At 44.9% G+C, this 18,327-nt stretch overlaps 1 protein-coding gene across 3 annotated transcripts; it reads left to right on the forward strand.

Moving 5' to 3' along the window:
• The first annotated feature begins 333 nt into the window (after window positions 1–333).
• On the forward strand, window positions 334–18,278 carry LOC110490372 (podocalyxin). 3 transcript variants are annotated; one of them, XM_036944733.1, is made up of 9 exons: window positions 337–820; window positions 13,451–13,575; window positions 13,729–14,095; window positions 14,295–14,491; window positions 14,607–14,630; window positions 15,701–15,833; window positions 16,044–16,087; window positions 16,227–16,349; window positions 16,496–18,274. In XM_036944733.1, exons 1-9 carry the CDS (start codon window positions 748–750, stop codon window positions 16,688–16,690), a joined length of 1,281 nt encoding a protein of 426 aa, XP_036800628.1. In that variant the 5' UTR covers window positions 337–747; the 3' UTR covers window positions 16,691–18,274. The 3 variants fall into 3 exon arrangements, with proteins under 3 accessions (XP_021419407.2, XP_036800628.1, XP_021419406.2); XM_021563732.2 differs by having other exon boundaries at window positions 334–820; window positions 13,451–14,095; window positions 14,298–14,491; window positions 16,496–18,278; XM_021563731.2 differs by having other exon boundaries at window positions 13,451–14,095.
• Window positions 18,279–18,327: the final 49 nt, after the last annotated feature.

Genomic DNA, 18,327 nt, shown 5'->3' on the forward strand with positions numbered 1-18,327 from the left:
TTCTTTTTTTTTGTCTTATTTCTTGTTTGTTTCACAGTAAAAAAAAAACATTTTGCATCTTCAAAATCGTAGGCATGTTGCATAAATCAAATTATACAGCCCCCCCAAAAATCTACTTTAATTCCAGGTTGTAAGGCAACAAATTAGGAAAAATGTCGGGGGGATATTTTCGCAAGCCACTGTATTTATTGTATCATTGACCATTATTGGAATAAGGCAAACTGAAGGAACAAAGTCGTTGGGAGTCGTTTCCTTTGTTCTTCAGTGTTGGTCAGCTTGAGAGTCCGCCCAAAAATGCATTCTATTGGATCTCCCCTTGCCTCGCATGACAAGCTGGAATGGGCAGTGCCATGGGCCTGTGAGTAACAGCTGAACACTTGTAAAGAAGACTGGGGTCTGGACTGGCCACGGGGCTTGCGCTTTGAAAGCACAATACGTTTTCAAGCCACTCGGGGAGAAGGAGCCAGCAACAACGCTACACAATCAGCGCAGCCAAGGAGACCGGAGAAAAACTTTCCCCCAAATTCCCGACTCAGAGAGGGGGAGAAAAGAAGGGGAGAAGCGCCAAACAAAAGAGTTCTTAGCTTTCAGCAAAACAATAACTTTGGGAAAATAATTTACTTCAAATACAAATTCAATGAGATAGGCGTAACGGACCGGCGTCTCCAGCAAGAATCCGCTGCTTGTAATTCAACATTCTGATTCGGAATACCTAAAACCACGGATTGAGTGCTGCAGCAACACTGAATGAAACAAAGTTGGGTAAAAAAAAACAGAATGGAAACGATAATGCGAATCACGTGGGCACTTCTTCCACTTGGTAAGTGTCTATTCTTTGTATTTTATTTAATTTGATCAAAGTTGGTTTTATTTTTGGGGACCCACAAGACCCCATCATCACCTTTCCTTTATTTGAGCTATTGAAGACATTCAATGAGAGAAGTTAACATAGGAGGAGATCACATTTGGTATCATCATTTATCAATTCATAATAAAAGAAAAACAACTAAATAAAACAATGTTGATTATAAGAGGTTGTGTTTCTCCTCAGCAACAGGTGCGTACATCAATAGTTTACAGTTGATGATGCACTGAAGTTTGTAGCTTAATCTGTGAATCTGTAAAACAAAATAGAATGGAATTCCCATCAAAAATTACATCGTTTTCGTTACTCCGTCTATATGATTGACATATTGTCATTTTTTTCAGTCATCGGTGCTAAAAGAACATGTTGCTTGGCAGTAATCCAAAGGTACAAAATATAATTCCTATTAAACCGTTATTTTATTAGCCCTCTATCCCACTAATACTAGTGAGAATCTATACCAGCTGCGCGCTTTCACAACATGCTGCTCTAATTTCGGTATCGAGGAGTGAGTGAGGGGGAGTTGCACTGTAAGTGCGAGGCAGAGACTGGCATCTGAGGGAGTGGCACCGGGGAGTCAGTGCCAGGGCCGCGCAGCTGAAACATCTGCCCCCTCTTCACGCCCGGGTCCTCTCCTCTCACACTGTGCTCAAGAGCCGGGAGCCCGGGAGGGAGACAACGGGACCGCATAATGAAGTGCCCCCGTGACCCGCTCGAGACGACCCTCATGCCAAATGGTAAGGCGGAGTGTTATTCTTTAATTACGCGCAGGTCGCACCTGCCTCTTGCCACTATAAATTCATGAAAAGTAGAGGAGGCTTTTGTTTTTTTGTCGCCGAGAAAAAACAGACTGGATGTTCACGGTCAGCCCTTTCCCCAAAACTGTTTTAGACCACATAAGGAGTTAGGCCTAAAACTAACTTGACAAGCATTATTGACAAGCATATAGGCACAAAAAAAAAAACCGATGTCCTCCTTTGGATACAAATCAACCTCCATTACCATTTGATAGAACACAAACTATTCATTTACATTTTGAATCTGCAAACGAACCATAGTGCTTTTAAAAAGAACAAGTCAAATATCCCAGACCAGACCATATCCGTCCAGAGTCTACCCCGCACACACCACTTCCCAGTCCCTTTCATCCTCTATCTGGGGTCAAGAAGGCCATGTCGTGTGTTTTCCTAAAAGGTAAACCCAGCCAGGATCTCTTATGATCGGCATGCGGCTTGTCACCCACAGCCATCCTCCCTAGGCCCAGCCTATGGGAGAACGCTAGCGGAGAACAATAGATAGGAAAACTCCTTTAACAACATCCCTGTTCGTAAGGAAGGTGTGGCACCAGATTCCCATCCTGAGAGGATATATGAGCTCCCTCCGTCTCCTCACGCACACACACAGCCTGGTTCACTCAAATGCAAGGACAGGGAGACGGAGTCCTCACTCCTTCACTCCCCTGGAAATTCCCCTAATAAAAGTGAGGGGAAACAGGACATTAAACAGGCTGTGCATCTGCAATGACACTCCATTGCCTCTATAGGGCATACTTTTTTACCTGAGCCATATGGGCCCTGCAAAAGTAGTGCATTGTAATGTGGCCAGGGCCCATTACAGCGCTGATCAATAGTGCACTATAAAGAGAATAGGGTGCCATTTCAGAGGCAGCCAGGGGATTTAGATCCACTATCGACATTCAGGGGATTGGGGTTTTAAACAGCAGCGTTGGGGAACAGTACAGGATAGGGAGGCTTCCAGTTCCTCTAGGGAGTAAGTGTAGTAAAGCCTTGTGATTCATCACTGTCTGATGTGGATGATAAAGCACCACCACACCCTCCACCTCTATCTTCACCCCAGAGCAGTCTACACTCCTACATGTCCAGGCCAGGTGGACATTAATCAGGCCAGTGGCTGGCACCATGCATCACAGACCTTCACTCAGCTCCCCTCCTCCCTTCTACCGCCTCCCTGCTTCATCTCTCTCTCATATCACACATACAGGAACACACACATGTACAAGGTCTCTCCCTCCCACCTTCACTCTCTCCTCACACTCCTTTCTCTGCCCTGGCTGGGAACTCCCTTCTACTTTACCTCTAAGAAAACAGAGAGCGGATGTTTCCTAATAAGAGCCAAGCAAACAAAACGTGTGTGTGTGTGTGTGTGTGTCAGAGTTGGGTCTTAAGTGTCGGTGACCACTATATCACTCCAATCTCCTCCATAATGTCAACTGTTCCACACTGTTGTCTACCAACATTCCTTGCCTAATGTATTTACTGGTAATAGATTAATAGCATACAGTATTCCTTGCTGCATTCCTTAGTTTAGCTCAAAGCCAGCCAACACACAGGATTAAAGACAATAGACGGGTCATTCCACAAAATGAGTTCCTTTGATATTATTTTTTTAAACTCTGTTTATTAAGTTTTACACACACACACACACACACACACACACACACACACACACACACACACACACACAGACAAGACAAAGCAATATAAATAATATACTCAACTAGAAAAAAAATACAAATAAAAAAATAGCTTTAAAGATACCATACTTTAGACAAGTTAAACACACCAGGCAGAAGGCTACAGAGGTTAAAGGGTAATCTATAGTACAGGGACAGAGCAAACACCTCACCATTGTTCCTGTAAACAGTCAAGGGATAAGGGTGGAGAAATGCATCCACTCACAGAGAGTCATGGCCACAGACCAACCATCCACTGGACAGAAAAAAAGTTTACAATGCTTTAAAATAAAAAAATAAAATGATTATTCATGTAGGCGTGAACAAAATGTAAAAATAACTGGGAAAAACAAGCTCACACTTCAGTCTCTGCCTGGGCAAGATGAACAAGGCATCTGCGGATCACAATCAATAAGCACATGGACCTTAATGCCCCCCCCCCCCCAGCAAAAACACAGAGAGAAGCTCCTCCAACCCTTAAGTCACAGGGGGGTCAAATACAGACTTATTTTAGTTTTAATTGGAATTTTTAGTTTTAATTGGTACACCCTCTGTGACATGTCCCCCAGTACACCCTCTGTGACATGTCCCCCAGTACACCCTCTGTGACATGTCCCCCAGTACACCCTCTGTGACATGTCCCCCAGTACACCCTCTGTGACATGTCCCCCAGTACACCCTCTGTGACATGTCCCTCAGTACACCCTCTGTGACATGTCCCTCAGTACACCCTCTGTGACATGTCCCTCAGTACACCCTCTGTGACATGTCCCTCAGTACACCCCCTGTGACATGTCCCTCAGTACACCCCCTGTGACATGTCCCTCAGTACACCCTCTGTGACATGTCCCTCAGTACACCCCCTGTGACATCTAGGAAGATTAACCCCAACATTTCTCCAAGCTTTGTAACTCTTTATTTGGATAAAGTCCTAACCCTTCCTAACCCTAACCCTTATTTTAAACCATACCATAACCGTAACCTTAACAAGCAGTTGCTTATCAACAGATGGTTTATTGATAGTATGACCATCTGTAGAGAATCTACAGATGGGGTCACACTATTTGGATAGTCCAAGTTTTCACCATTATTGTAAAGCCCTAGTTATTTTGTTGCTTTGATCAAGTCATTCCTGAAGATGATTATTTCTTCATGTGATTAGTGATTCATTTTAAGGGGAAAAAACCTGTCCCTTATCTTTTCTAAATAAACATGAGTAAAATCATAGTGTATAAGCAGGTGAACGAACTGGTTCTACTCTTTTTGGCCATTTTCTGGTGGAAAACTTAGCGTATCGAGCATAACATGTCTACCCGGTTACCCGTAGATAGACAGGCTAGAATTTAACAACCCTGTCACAAGGGGATTTATGGCTGATTTATGACAGAATCGTCTACCCTGTTAATTTAATTGGCACTTAGTAGGCTGTTATTATAGATATTTCTTGAAATGTGAAAAAAAAATTCTTTATTAAGTTGCTGTTCATAACAGAACGTTAGATTAGGTGAAATCAAACTTTTTACACTAACCAAAAGGGACTCATTTCTTGGATTGACCCAGACCTCTATAGACTAAAGTGCTGTAGAAGCGCTGGACTTGACCATAAGTGCACACCACACCACAGCTCAACATAGACACAAACACACCCATAAACCTGGCATCACAGCACTAGGAATGTGGTTGTGTTTGGGTGTGTGGACCCACACCGTGTGGCAGCTGTTAATCTTCATCCTGTCAGCTATGCTGTGTAGTCACAGACAGTTAAATAATATTTTTTATTTACACCATCAGACAGAGACCAACACCCTTTTTCCACCCTCACTCTCCTCTACCCACCTCCCCCAATCCTCCTCTTACCCACCTCCCCCAATCCTCCTCTTACCCACCTCCCCCAATCCTCCTCTTACCCACCTCCCCCAATCCTCCTCTTACCCACCTCCCCCAATCCTCCTCTTACCCACCTCCCCCAATCCTCCTCTTACCCACCTCCCCCAATCCTCCTCTTACCCACCTCCCCCAATCCTCCTCTAACCCACCTCCCCCAATCCTCCACTTACCCACCTCCCCAAATCCTCCTCTTACCTACCTCCCCCAATCCTTCTCTAACCCACCTCCCCCAATCCTCCTCTTACCCACCTCCCCCAATCCTCCTCTTACCCACCTCCCCCAATCCTCCTCTAACCCACCTCCCCCAATCCTCCTCTACCCACCTCCCCCAATCCTCCTCTACCCACCTCCCCCAATCCTCCTCTACCCACCTCCCCCAATCCTCCTCTTACCCACCTCCCCCAATCCTCCTCTAACCCACCTCCCCCAATCCTCCACTTACCCACCTCCCCAAATCCTCCTCTTACCTACCTCCCCCAATCCTTCTCTAACCCACCTCCCCCAATCCTCCTCTTACCCACCTCCCCCAATCCTCCTCTTACCCACCTCCCCCAATCCTCCTCTAACCCACCTCCCCCAATCCTCCTCTACCCACCTCCCCCAATCCTCCTCTACCCACCTCCCCCAATCCTCCTCTACCCACCTCCCCCAATCCTCCTCTACCCACCTCCCCCAATCCTCCTCTACCCACCTCCCCCAATCCTCCTCTACCCACCTCCCCCAATCCTCCTCTACCCACCTCCCCCAATCCCGCTTTCTCCCTACTCTTTCTCTGCTCTCCCTTTTATTCACAGTGTTTTTACATTCACAGCCCCTCTCCTTAATGGAGGAGCCTATTGGATAAGTACTGTGTAAAGACTGCCTCCCTCCTCCTCCTCTCTCCCCTTCATCCCCCCTTTCCTCCCCCAGTTCCAATTCTGAATTACCCCTCTCAATGGGACACCCCAAGAAGGCGGGGGACTACTGGGCTCCTAAAAAGCTTGGTCCGCAGCAGGGGGCCGGGGGTGAGGGAGTAACCCCCCCTGGCATAGCCACACGCGGGGGAAGCCAGGCTTTTGTGTGGGCCGTCACCCACCTAACAGCGTGACTGTGTGTCCGGGGCTGGAGAGGGATAGCTACATTTATTTATTTACTCTCCTACCTCTGGCAGTGCATGGTGGATGTTCACGCTCAGACGCACATAAATCTGGCCTTATTATGGGATGGCCTGGCTGGCACACATACAGGGACAGAGATGAATTCACACACAGCTAGACAGGATCACATACCCATGCCAGAACACAAGTAGACCGGCAGACACACACCCTTAGGACTAAAGAAAGGCTCTTTTTATTTTTAAGATGTTAACTGATGGTGCCCAGGCTGGTCGCCATAAGCCTCTGCTCCCCTCCCTCTACCAGTAGTAGTCTGTGTGGGGCCTGGGGCCCAGAGGTTATTCTTACAATATGGCTGGCAGGAAGGCAGGACAATTCAACAAGTCTCCACCCTCCAGGCCGATTGTCATTCTGCTTTAACTGTGTACGGATGGAGGCTCTCACACTAAACATGATTGTGCTTGACACCCGCCGGGACCCAATAACAGGACCCCCTGTGGGGAGGGCAGGGGAGAGGGAGACACCCCTCTGACCCCATTACTGACTCGTTAGTCACAGTGGGACAGGCCAAGCCATAACACTGTCACAGGCATGAGTTAGGAACACAAACACTGGGGAAGTTGAAGAACTCAACCCTATGGTAAATGGCATTTAGAGGCCTTATCATCATCTTGTTGCATTTCCATCTTGAAGATTTGGAAGTAACTGACTGTATTTTACTGTGTCTCTGTTAGTCTTGAGTCAGAGCAGGGTGTGTGTAGGGTGTTTCATGCTCTCTGTGTTTAAGTCATGCACACACGTGAAGAATGTCACGCTGCTTGCTTAGCGAGAACCACTTCTTCTTGATTCGGCTCAAACCATGACCTCTGCCTTGCTAGCACACGTGACCACCCTCACTTACTGGTCCCCTATGGGATTCAAACCCTCAACCCTGGCGTTGCAAGTGCCATGCTCTACCAACTGAGTCACACATCCCCATGTGCTACACACACACACACACACACACACACACACACACACACACAGTGAGAGAGCAAAGAAGCCCATATCTTATTGCATAACAGAGTTAACAGGAAGGACCTTGGGGTCGGTTCTCACACCCTCTGACTACTGTCTGGCCCTGAGAGGGTCCGGGACACCGGGTCACACCCCGTGGGAGAGAGACACTGTAGTAGCAGACCCAACAGGACATAACCGGACCCAATGACCTAGCGATTCATCTTAATAATAGCCTGGTAGAGGAAGAGGCTAATAAGACCTGGCTGCAGGTCAGTCTGTGTTGGCCCAGTTATGCTGTGTAGTCACACAGACAGACATCCAATACTCATGGGGATAGTAATGTAATCTTACTATGGTATACAGGAACCTGCTCTGGTGTGATCTATGAGTTACAACAAGGCTTCATTCCCTATTCACTACTAAGCATCATGGCTACTAGCTAGGGAGCCTATGGCTGAGGAAAGGGAAGCTATGGAGATGGAATGTTCCATTCCATCTCCTACCCCCCCCCCCCTTTCTCTGGGAGGGAGGGGGGGCATATCTTAAGGAATGAGTGTTTTTGGAGAGACTACAGGTGCTATCCGTGTGTGTGTGTGTGTGTGTGTGAGTGTGTGTGTGTTTGTGGGGGGGGGGGGGGGTGGTGGAATGTCTCTGAGGTAAAAACAGCCCCAGCTAATAATGTCAGGATCAGGGTTGCTGCTGTCACCTGTTAAGAAACAGACACCCGGTGACAGGCAGGGTCAAAGAGGGTCATCCCAAAATATGACACCACAGCTAGAGGAGGTAGAAGAGGGGAGATAGTGGAGCAGACAGATAGAGACACACGTCTCGCAACAACACAGAGTCTCAGAGGCAGAACACTGTGTGGAAATCACAGGAGCAGTTCACCAGTCCCAGGTCAAATACATACTGTACATGGAATATCTGCATGATCAGTACAGTCTTCTCTCAAGACATTGCATAGAGTATGTCAGAAATGAACTGTATCACTCCTGACTGACACATTTCCAAAAGCTGTCTTAAAATGTAGCAAAGAAATACTGTCTGTAAAACACTTTTTTTTTCATTGTCATTCAGTCCTGCTGGGATACTTCCACCTGTTAGACTACAATGTTGAAGCAGCCTCCTTTCTCGAGCTACCCTGCCTGATCTCATAGACCACGCGTAACATAGTAAATATACATTCGGGACACTGAAATTAGTATGATATGGCAAGTTTGGTATGGTTACATAAGACAGAAGGTTACTTAATGCAAAAATGAGCAGAGGGTGGTTGGTCGTTTTAGCACCTCCTTTCACTAGCTACCTGGGGACATTACCAATGCTGTAGCAACTTCCTTTCACTAGCTACCAGGGGACATTACCAATGCTGTAGCAACTTCATTTCACTAGCTACCTGGGGACATTACCAATGCTGTAGCAACTTCCTTTCACTAGCTACCAGGGGACATTACCAATGCTGTAGCAACTTCCTTTCACTAGCTACCTGGGGACATTACCAATGCTGTAGCAACTTCATTTCACTAGCTACCTGGGGACATTACCAATGCTGTAGCAACTTCCTTTCACTAGCTACCAGGGGACATTACCAATGCTGTAGCAACTTCCTTTCACTAGCTACCTGGGGACATTACCAATGCTGTAGCAACTTCATTTCACTAGCTACCTGGGGACATTACCAATGCTGTAGCAACTTCCTTTCACTAGCTGCCAGGGGACATTAGCAGGAGTGTAAACAAACAGGCTGGGCCCGGGGGGAGGATTCAGAGTTTCCCCCTCCTATAGAGCTGTCTGTGTCTCTGGGTTCTCTCCTCAGTGACTACTAGGCTGCTTAATGGAGCCTGATAACAATTGGCGTGTCTGCAGTTTGGGATAGCAGCCACAGTGTTGGCTGCCTGTCAAAGAGAAGAGATGGAGACAACAATGTTTTACCTCTCCCTTCTTCCACCACCCCTCTAAAACAGACACTGATAAGAGGCTGTTTTAGACAATGTCCTCGTTGCCCCCGACAACCACTATTAATCCCCACGTCTGGATTTACATCTTTACATCCTGGCTGAGCATCTTTTTAACGAGCTGGTCAACAGGAGGGGCTCTACTCAATAACATACATACAATGACTATTAGAGTGTGAAAATATGTATTGATATGGAGATTGACAATCTGGTTGGAATGTTGTAAGGGTGATTCAAGTAGTATAGAAACCTTATGAGGTTGGATTGAATAGAGTCGATTAGAGCCCCCACATCTCTTTATTCTACAGTGCACATGTGGAGTGGGAGGTGAGAGTGTATGGGTGTGTATGTACAGTATGTCCACTACCTGTATCGTAGGCCTGTGTTTGTGGTTGTAACCTTGGCAGGAATATCCAATTACTGAGCACTGTTTGAAAAACAATGTTGTCCTATGTGTATAGATTTTGGGCTGCACAATATCTGCAAAAAAAAAAAAAAGGTGATTTTTTTTTAACCAAATATGTAATTTGACTTGCAATATACAGGTAACTGCCAAAACAAAGGAAATAACAACATAAAAGTGTCTTAATAGGGTGTTGGGCCACCACCAGCCAGAACAGCTTCAATGTGCCTTGGTATATATTCTACAAGTGTCTGGAACTTCACTGGAGGGATGCAACACCATTCTTCCACAAGAAATTTCAAAATTTGGTGTTTTGTTGGTGGTGGAAAACACTCTCAGGAACAACTCCAGAATCTCCCATAACTGTTTAATTGGGTTGAGATCTGGTGATTGAGACACACACACACACACCCTGTAAACCCCCTAAGCTCCTTTGAGACCCCTCTTTCAACATCACAGATCTTTTCTTTTAACCATGGTAGCCAAAATAATGGGCAACTGGACATTTTTATACATCAACCCAAAGACTGTCTATTATATTGAAAAGATATTCGAGTGACCGCTCTAACAATGGAAATACATGTTCCCAAAGATAAAAGGCAGGCAGGCAGTAGATGAGATCAGGTGGGACCATTCCAGCTAATGAGCGGGCAGATACACGTGTGAAAAACAGACCATAGAGATATAGAGGACTAATCTTTGTATCTGTGCAATTATAGCGTCTGTGACAGCATGGGCAGCGCCATTGAGGCCATCTCCATTTTAAAGTAGTCAACGTCTTCATTGGCTGATTCCTCCCAACTCATAGGAATCCCCATTCAGTTGACTACTTTAAAAGGGTGGAAGCGTTCAATGGCAATGTCCATGCTAAAACAGTTTGATGATGAGTCCTCCGTTTACAGTGCATTTGGAAAGTGTTCAGATCCCATGACTTTTTCCACATTTATTTACATTACAGCCTTATTCTAAAATGTATTAAATAGTTTTCCCCCCTCATCAATATACACACAATATCCCATAATGACAAAGCAAAGACAGGTTTTCAGAATTTTTAGCAAAAATAATAATGGGAATAATGCATTTACATAAGTATTCAGACCCTTTACTCAGTACTTTGTTGAAGCATATTTGGCAGTGATTACAGCCTCGAGTCTTCTTGGGTATGACGCTACAAGGTTGGCACACCTGTATTTAGGGAGTTTCTCCCATTATTCTCTGCAGATCCTCTCGAGCTCTGTCAGGTTGGATGGGGAGAGTCGCTGCACAGCTATTTTCAGGTCTCTCCTGAGATGTTCGATTGGGTTAAAATCCGGGCTTTGGCTGGGCCACTCAAGGACATTCAGGGACTTGTCCCGAAGCCACTCCTGTGTCGTCTTGGCTGCGTGCTTAGGGTTGTTGTCCTGTTGGAAGGTGAACCTTCACCCCAGTTTGAAGTCCTGAGCGCTCTGGAGCAGGTTTTCATCAAAGATCTCTCTGTACTTTGCTCCGTTCATCTTTCCCTCGATCCTGACTAGTTTCCCAGTCCCTGCAGCCGATAAACATCCCACAGCATGACGCTGCCACCACCATGCTTCACCGTAGGGATGGTGCCAGGTTTCCTCCAGAAATGACGCTTGGCATTCAGGCCAAAGAGTTCAATCATCGTTTCATCAGACCAGAGAATCTCGTTTCTCATGGTCCGAGGTCCCTTTTGGCAAACTCCAAGAGGGCTGTCATGTGCCTTTTACTGAGGAGTGGCTTCCGTCTGGCCACTCTACCATAAAGGCCTGATTGGTGGAGTGCTGCAGAGATGGGAGAACCTTCCAGAAGGACAGCCATCTCCACAGATTAATTCTGGAGTTCTATCAGTCATGCCTTTCTCCCCCGATTGTTCAGTTTGGCCAGGCGGCCAGCTCTAGTAGGAGTCTTGGTGGTTCCAAACTTCTTCTATTTAAGAATGATGGAGGTCACTTTGTTCTTGGAGACCTTCAATGTTGCAGAAATGTTTTGGTACCTTTCCCCAGATCTGTGCCTCGACATAATCCGGTCTCAGAACTCTACAGATGATTCCTTTGACCTCATGGTTTGGTATTTGCTCTGACATGCACTGTCAAATGTGGGACCTTATATAGACAGGTGTGTGCCTTTCCAAATCATGTCCAATCAATTGAATTTACCACAGGTGGACTCCAATCAAGTTGTAGAAACATCTTAAGGATGATCAATGGAAAAAGGATGCACCTGAGTTCAATTTCAATTCTTATAGCAAAGGGTCTGAATACTTATGTTTTGAATTTGTAATTTGCAAAAATGTCTAAAAACCAGTTTTCTGTCATTATGGGGTATTGTGTGTAGATTGATGAGGGGAAAAAATATTTGATACATTTTAGAATAAGGCTCTAACATAACAAAAGTCTGAATACTTTCTGAATGCACTGTATCTCTATGACAACAGGCACAACTCAGATACAATTTTTTTTTTTAAGTTGCCAAAATGTCACATTTATCAGTGCATTCGTAACAATCTAACCATTACGAAACTTCTATTAGATCAAATAACCCTCACCTATCACATTACAATTACATTTTTTGTTGATCAAATTCAACACACTCATTGACCTCCATACAAAAATGACTCACTTCATGGGCTTATTTTCGTGGACAGATTTTGGGTGGAGTAAAATCTCTCGCTTCGCCTCTTCCTCTCTGATGACCCTAAGCATGATGGGATGTTAATTGCTTAATTAACTCAGGAACCACACCTGTGTGGAAGCACCTGCTTTACATATACTTTGTATCGGTCATTTACTCAAGTGTTTCCTTTATTTTGGCAGTTACCTGTAGATGAAAACACTTGGGTGAACTGTTGGAATCCTAGAAACAGAATGATTTATATTAAAAAGCAAAAAAAAAGTGTCATCGTTGTCTGGAACAATCTGTTGACTGCATTTGACCTAACAGAACAGCATGCAAACTTATAGTGAATCTAAAGAGGAGCAGCTGCGCTGCTTGATGGGGCTGGGCTTGAGCGTGTGGGACGCAGCCACAACTATAAAAACAGACGCTACACATGGCTGAGAGGCGTTTCAAAATATTGCATGCGATATGAATCTTCTTGCGACATGAATATTGCACGACAATATTGCGATTTTGATGTGAATTAGATGAATTATGCAGCCCTATATGAATTGACAGCATATGTAGCCTTTGAAATGCATGTTATTTATAGCGCAGTGCGTTAGTAATGTAGGTATACGGCCTGATATATGAACATGTGAGATAAGAGAGGTATGAGTGTTTTTAGTGTGTGACTGTGCACCCACGTATGTGCGGGACTGAGTATGAGGAAGCAAGTAGTAGTCCTAATGCTATGGCGGTACGTGTGTGTGGGTTGAGGGCGGGGATCCCATAGAAGCCATTGTTCTAAATCCCTAGGGTCCCAGCCTGAGAACGTGGTCCAGGATTGTTCACGGTGCGCTGGGGCAAGCCCATAGGCTGGGTTTGGAGCATCCTGTCCTGTTTACTATGAATAGAGAAACAGAGAGAGAATGAAATAAAACAGCAGGTTTACCACAGAGTTCACCACAGAGCCTCCTCAATATCTCATCACTGATATTCTCTTAGACATACAAGATATTTATAAAACTGTATGCAACTCACAGGGACCAAGTTCTAGAGACTAGAGATGACATTATTTCCATGTAAATTTAGCCAAGTAGATTACATTTAGTTAGGCCTATGTAATATTTGCTTCAGATTAAACAGTTAACACTGTTTTGTGTTTGTTCACTCCAGGTCTTCTACTTCACTGTACTGATGCTAATCCAAAGCAACAACCCTCATCCTCTTCATATATAGCCTCTATCCCCACCACAATTACAGCTGGCGTCACAGCCACCCCGTCACCGATATCAACTCAGGTGACTAGTGTAGCCTCTAACACCGCCACAATCCCGACAGCCAGCGTCACAGCAGCCACCAACTCCCTAACTCACAAGGTGACTAGTGTAGCCTCTAACACAGCCACAATCACAACAGACAGCGTCACAGCAGCCAACTCCCTAACTCACAAGGTGACTAGTGTAGCCTCTAACACAGCCACAATCACAACAGCCAGCGTCACAGCAGCCACCAACTCCCTAACTCACAAGGTGACTAGTGTAGCCTCTAACACAGCCACAATCACGACAGCCAGCGTCACAGCAGCCACAAACTCCCTAACTCACAAGGTGACTAGTGTAGCCTCTAACACAGCCACAATCCCGACAGCCAGCGTCACAGCAGCCACCAACTCCCTAACTCACAAGGTGACTAGTGTAGCCTCTAACACAGCCACAATCACGACAGCCGGCGTCACACCCGGGACCAGCATTGTTACTGCCGGAACGGGGGCCTCTGGGTCCTCAGGAACCCTCACTCAGACCACCCCGGACACTACAGGTGAGGGTCTATCTCCCAACACCATTTCACCTCAAAACACCTATCACTCACCCAGCATAGAGTTTGGCTGTAGTCTCAAAGGAATTAAAACCCTAAAAGCTGAACAGTTCTTATCCCATGCGGGCATGTGTGATTACACAATGGAAGTGAGAGAACATTCAACAGACAAAATTGTCCATTCTCTTATTTATGCTTCTAGAAGAAGTCACACAGGTTTCAACTACAACATCGGTGGGCCCAACCCCATGGTCAGCATCGTCCTTTCCTTCCCATCCCCCCTCCACATCCAGCCGTGTGGGTTCAGGCAGCAGTCTTGCTACCACCACGACCAGCACACAGGGAAGGATGGTGTCTACAACCACGGCTGAGACTACAACTCCTCCCAAGAGCTTTACGGTATGACGGAAAGAGTTTAACATAAGACTTGTCAGTCTGATTCAAGAAAAATCTTCTGAATCATAACGCACACAAATATGACCTGAACTGTGTCTTTTTTTCCTGCTTTTTACAGTTTGCCAAGTCCCAAAATGGAGAGGTAAGGGTTTCTCCTTTCTACTGTCATCCTAGATTTGCTCACGAGTTTAGGTCTGCGTTTACATTCGGTTTCAAATGACAAATGTAATGACAAATCCTCAGTTGCAGTTCGAACCATCTTTACAGAGTGGTCCTCAAAGACCAGGATGGTGAAAGCCTGCTCTGACCTCTACCCTTCCCCTGGTCCTATAGATGGGTTAGCTGACAACGTCATGAAAACAATGTGCATGCTGAGGCAGAATTATGTGTGTTGTTGTGGTTCTGGATGGCCAGTTGGTTAGCAACAATGACAAGCTGCCATGTGGGGAATCGTAGGTGGTGCGTTTCAGCCATTTTTATCTTGTTATTGATACCATGTCTTGAGGTATTTTGACTGATATAATTTCTATGCTAATATAAAAATCTACCAGCTAGCTAACCAACAACTGTAACAATCTATTTGAAAGACAACAAAGTGCTCATTGTGCAAATGTATTTAGGTTTTCAATAAACATTTGGAGACAGAGTTAACATGTTGACAACAAAGTAAACCATCTGTTTTGCCCCATAGTTGCACACGCTTCTGTTTTGTTGCTAAACAACCAACCCGTCTATTCTCAACACAGAGCGACACTTGTTTCCAAAGCCAGGACAGGAAGTAGTGGAAGTAGAGCATCATATTATTAAAAAAGGATTCCGCAGGCATTGGGTGGAAAAAGTGTCTTAGTGGGAAACCTTCCTGCCTTTCGCTGGTTTCCGTTTTTCCCACACCTCTCTCACGTTCTTCCTCGCTCTCATTCTCCCTCACTGTCTATGAACAGCTGCTCTGCTTCAGAAAGGCCAAGAATAACTGACACCTCATTGTGCGGGAAATGCTGACGTCCCACCTTTGACCTTTCCCTCGACTCACCAAAACCAGCATTGTAGTGATGGTTGTAATGATATCATGGTGAAATGACATCAGCTCAGCAATTGCCACTCTTTAGATAGATTCACTCAACAAGGCATGTTGATTGTTCTTTGTCCCGTTCATAAACTATGGAAACATTTGATGCAACTTAGAGCCTTAAACGTTTTTTTTTCTCTCGTCAGAATTACGAGAGGAAGGACCTGGAGGAGCTGTGTCGACAGCTGATGTCTCAGATGCACGACGCTAACTGTACTCTGACTGTGAGAGAGAACAACGGACACACTACCTTTGACAGCGTGGTAATGACCGGTAAAGGTAAGTAAAACTACCCAGTCCCCACGATTCAGACGCTTCCAAAGCAATTAAATAGAGCACACCTAACGCACCCCGTTTCCTAATGCTAGTCTTGGTTGTATGAATTGTGTATAAATACATACTATTTGAGAGGGTTAGAGCCAATTGCTGTCAAGGTCAAGTACCAGAAATTAACTGTTGTAAATGAAAGTTTCCTTTGATTTTTTTTAGTGGACAACTCTGTCGTCCAGCAATACTACGAGGAAATCACCAGAGTAAGTCTAATTAACATTGTGAACTACATATTTCTCTGAATGTCATCATAAACTGGCTACTAGAGAACATGTAAAGGTTGTATTTGGAGGGAGGCATGCCAGAGTGGGTCCTTATTTACTTTTTCATCTATTCTGTCAGAAACCAAGCGACAACATGACCCTGATTGCCATCTTGGCATCCTGCGGAGCTCTGCTGGCCATGATTGTAGGCTTCGCCATCTACGCCTCATACCACCGCAAGTCCTATCGGAAGAACCTCCAAGTAAACAATTTGAAAATCAAACTACTCTACAGTCAATAATGTCTGTCTGTAATATGTCCACATTCTTCCTAAAATACTTCCTAATAATAGTTGAGCTATGCTTTGAGGGTCCTCACCCGAAATCTCCCCTTATCTTCTCTCAACAGCAACACCTGACGGAGGAGCTGCAGACGGTGGAGGATGGTTACCATGACAACCCCACATTGGAGGTGATGGAGGTGCAGCCGGAGATGCAGGAGAAGAAGGTGGCCCTGTACGGAGAGTTCAACGACAGCTGGATTGTCCCCATCGACAGCCTGCTCAAAGAGGACGTGCCAGACGAGGAGGACACTCACTTGTAGAGGAGGAGTGGAACAGACAGGAGGGCTACTATAATCCCTCGACCAACTGACTCTCCCTTCCCTGCACCGTTACAAGGGCCCTGTTTAGTAGAGTTCTAGCTCCAAACGTTGCAGGTAGAAATGTATTCTATATAGAATATATACAACTTTAAATAATGGTATTTGGGAATTGCACAATTGTGACAGTTCTATGCAATGCATTTCTATCCGCAACACTTTTAATGTTCCTCCCCACTGAACCAGACCCAAGGCAACGACAGACACCACCTGACAAATCTGGAGAAAATAAACACCCAGATGACAGATTCTGGAAACCCATCCCGACTAAACGAGTGTCAAGAGTCACATCGCTGTGGCCATGGAAAGGTAACAGGACATGTAGTGGATACTACACCAAGCAACATTGTGCCTAGTTTTAGGAGATATTCAATATTTGGGAAATGTAACTCTCAAACATACACAATCCCATTTTAAGAGCCATTGAGCATTTAAGGTACTTGATGTACCGCTACACAGTTATTGATTTAATTGGGAAAACCAAACACTCAAACCACCATTATTTCAGGGTGGAGTTTATGAAGCGGTCTAAACTAAAATCTGCATGTTTTTTATGCTGTAATCAACGTACTCCCCAAAAGTGCATTGAATTGTACACTTGAGCACCTGTACATAGTATTTTCTTATATTTTCAGAGAAAATGGAAGCTGAAACTTTGTAAACTGTAACACTGCCTTTATGGTTAAATCTCATTAGTATTGATTTAGAGAAAATGACCTCAGGATAAAGTGAAATAATCATCCTGGTGAATGAATTAAACTACTAGTGAATCTCAGCTCTGACGACCTGGCATTGGCTGCTGTATAGAAGCCATATACTGGTTCAACTGAGCACAGTGAACCACACTAATGAAACAACGGGGTCCCTGGAGACGCTGCTGGGACGGGAGGGCCTACAGATATCAAGGGGAAAAACACTGTCAATAGTCGTTTGAAAATTCTAAAGAACTTGACCTAGGACCAGTTTCCTGGACATAGAAAGCCGACCCTTGGACTTAAGAGCCCTTTCAACTATGCTTTTTAGTCTAGGACTGGGGTTGCTCTGTATCAGGGAAGCTGGCCCCTAAAGATACATATTTTCTTGTTTGCTGATGTTGAAGGTTACATAGGCCTCTGCACATTTTATTTGTTGTTTGTTACATTTCTATTCAGTTGATTTGACGAAAAAGGGTATTTAAATATCCATGTGATTATCTGGCTAAATGTATTCCAATTCGTGTATAATTCACATGGACACAATAATTCCCAGTTATATTTAAGCTGTAAAATCAACCAACACCAAACAATCCACCACTTATTCCACACATTCCTGTGTCGTTTGTCATTAGTTCTGTACAGTCGCTCACTCGTATTTTATTTCTTTTACACAAAAATATTTAGCAGTTATTGTATGTATTTATGGTTTGTTTGCTGATGAAGCCAAACAACAGGGGGTCTGACACACTGGAAGCTGTGCCTCATCTATCATGACCAGGGCAGCCATGTTTTCTTATACCAATAAAGATTTGCCAAAAAAACACACTTCTTTCAAACAGGTGTTGTATTTTTTGTAACTTTTCACCAATGGTAAATTGATGAAAC

Source organism: Oncorhynchus mykiss, chromosome 15 (assembly GCF_013265735.2).
Source record: "Oncorhynchus mykiss isolate Arlee chromosome 15, USDA_OmykA_1.1, whole genome shotgun sequence".
In the NCBI taxonomy this organism is placed as follows: Eukaryota; Metazoa; Chordata; class Actinopteri; order Salmoniformes; family Salmonidae; genus Oncorhynchus; species Oncorhynchus mykiss.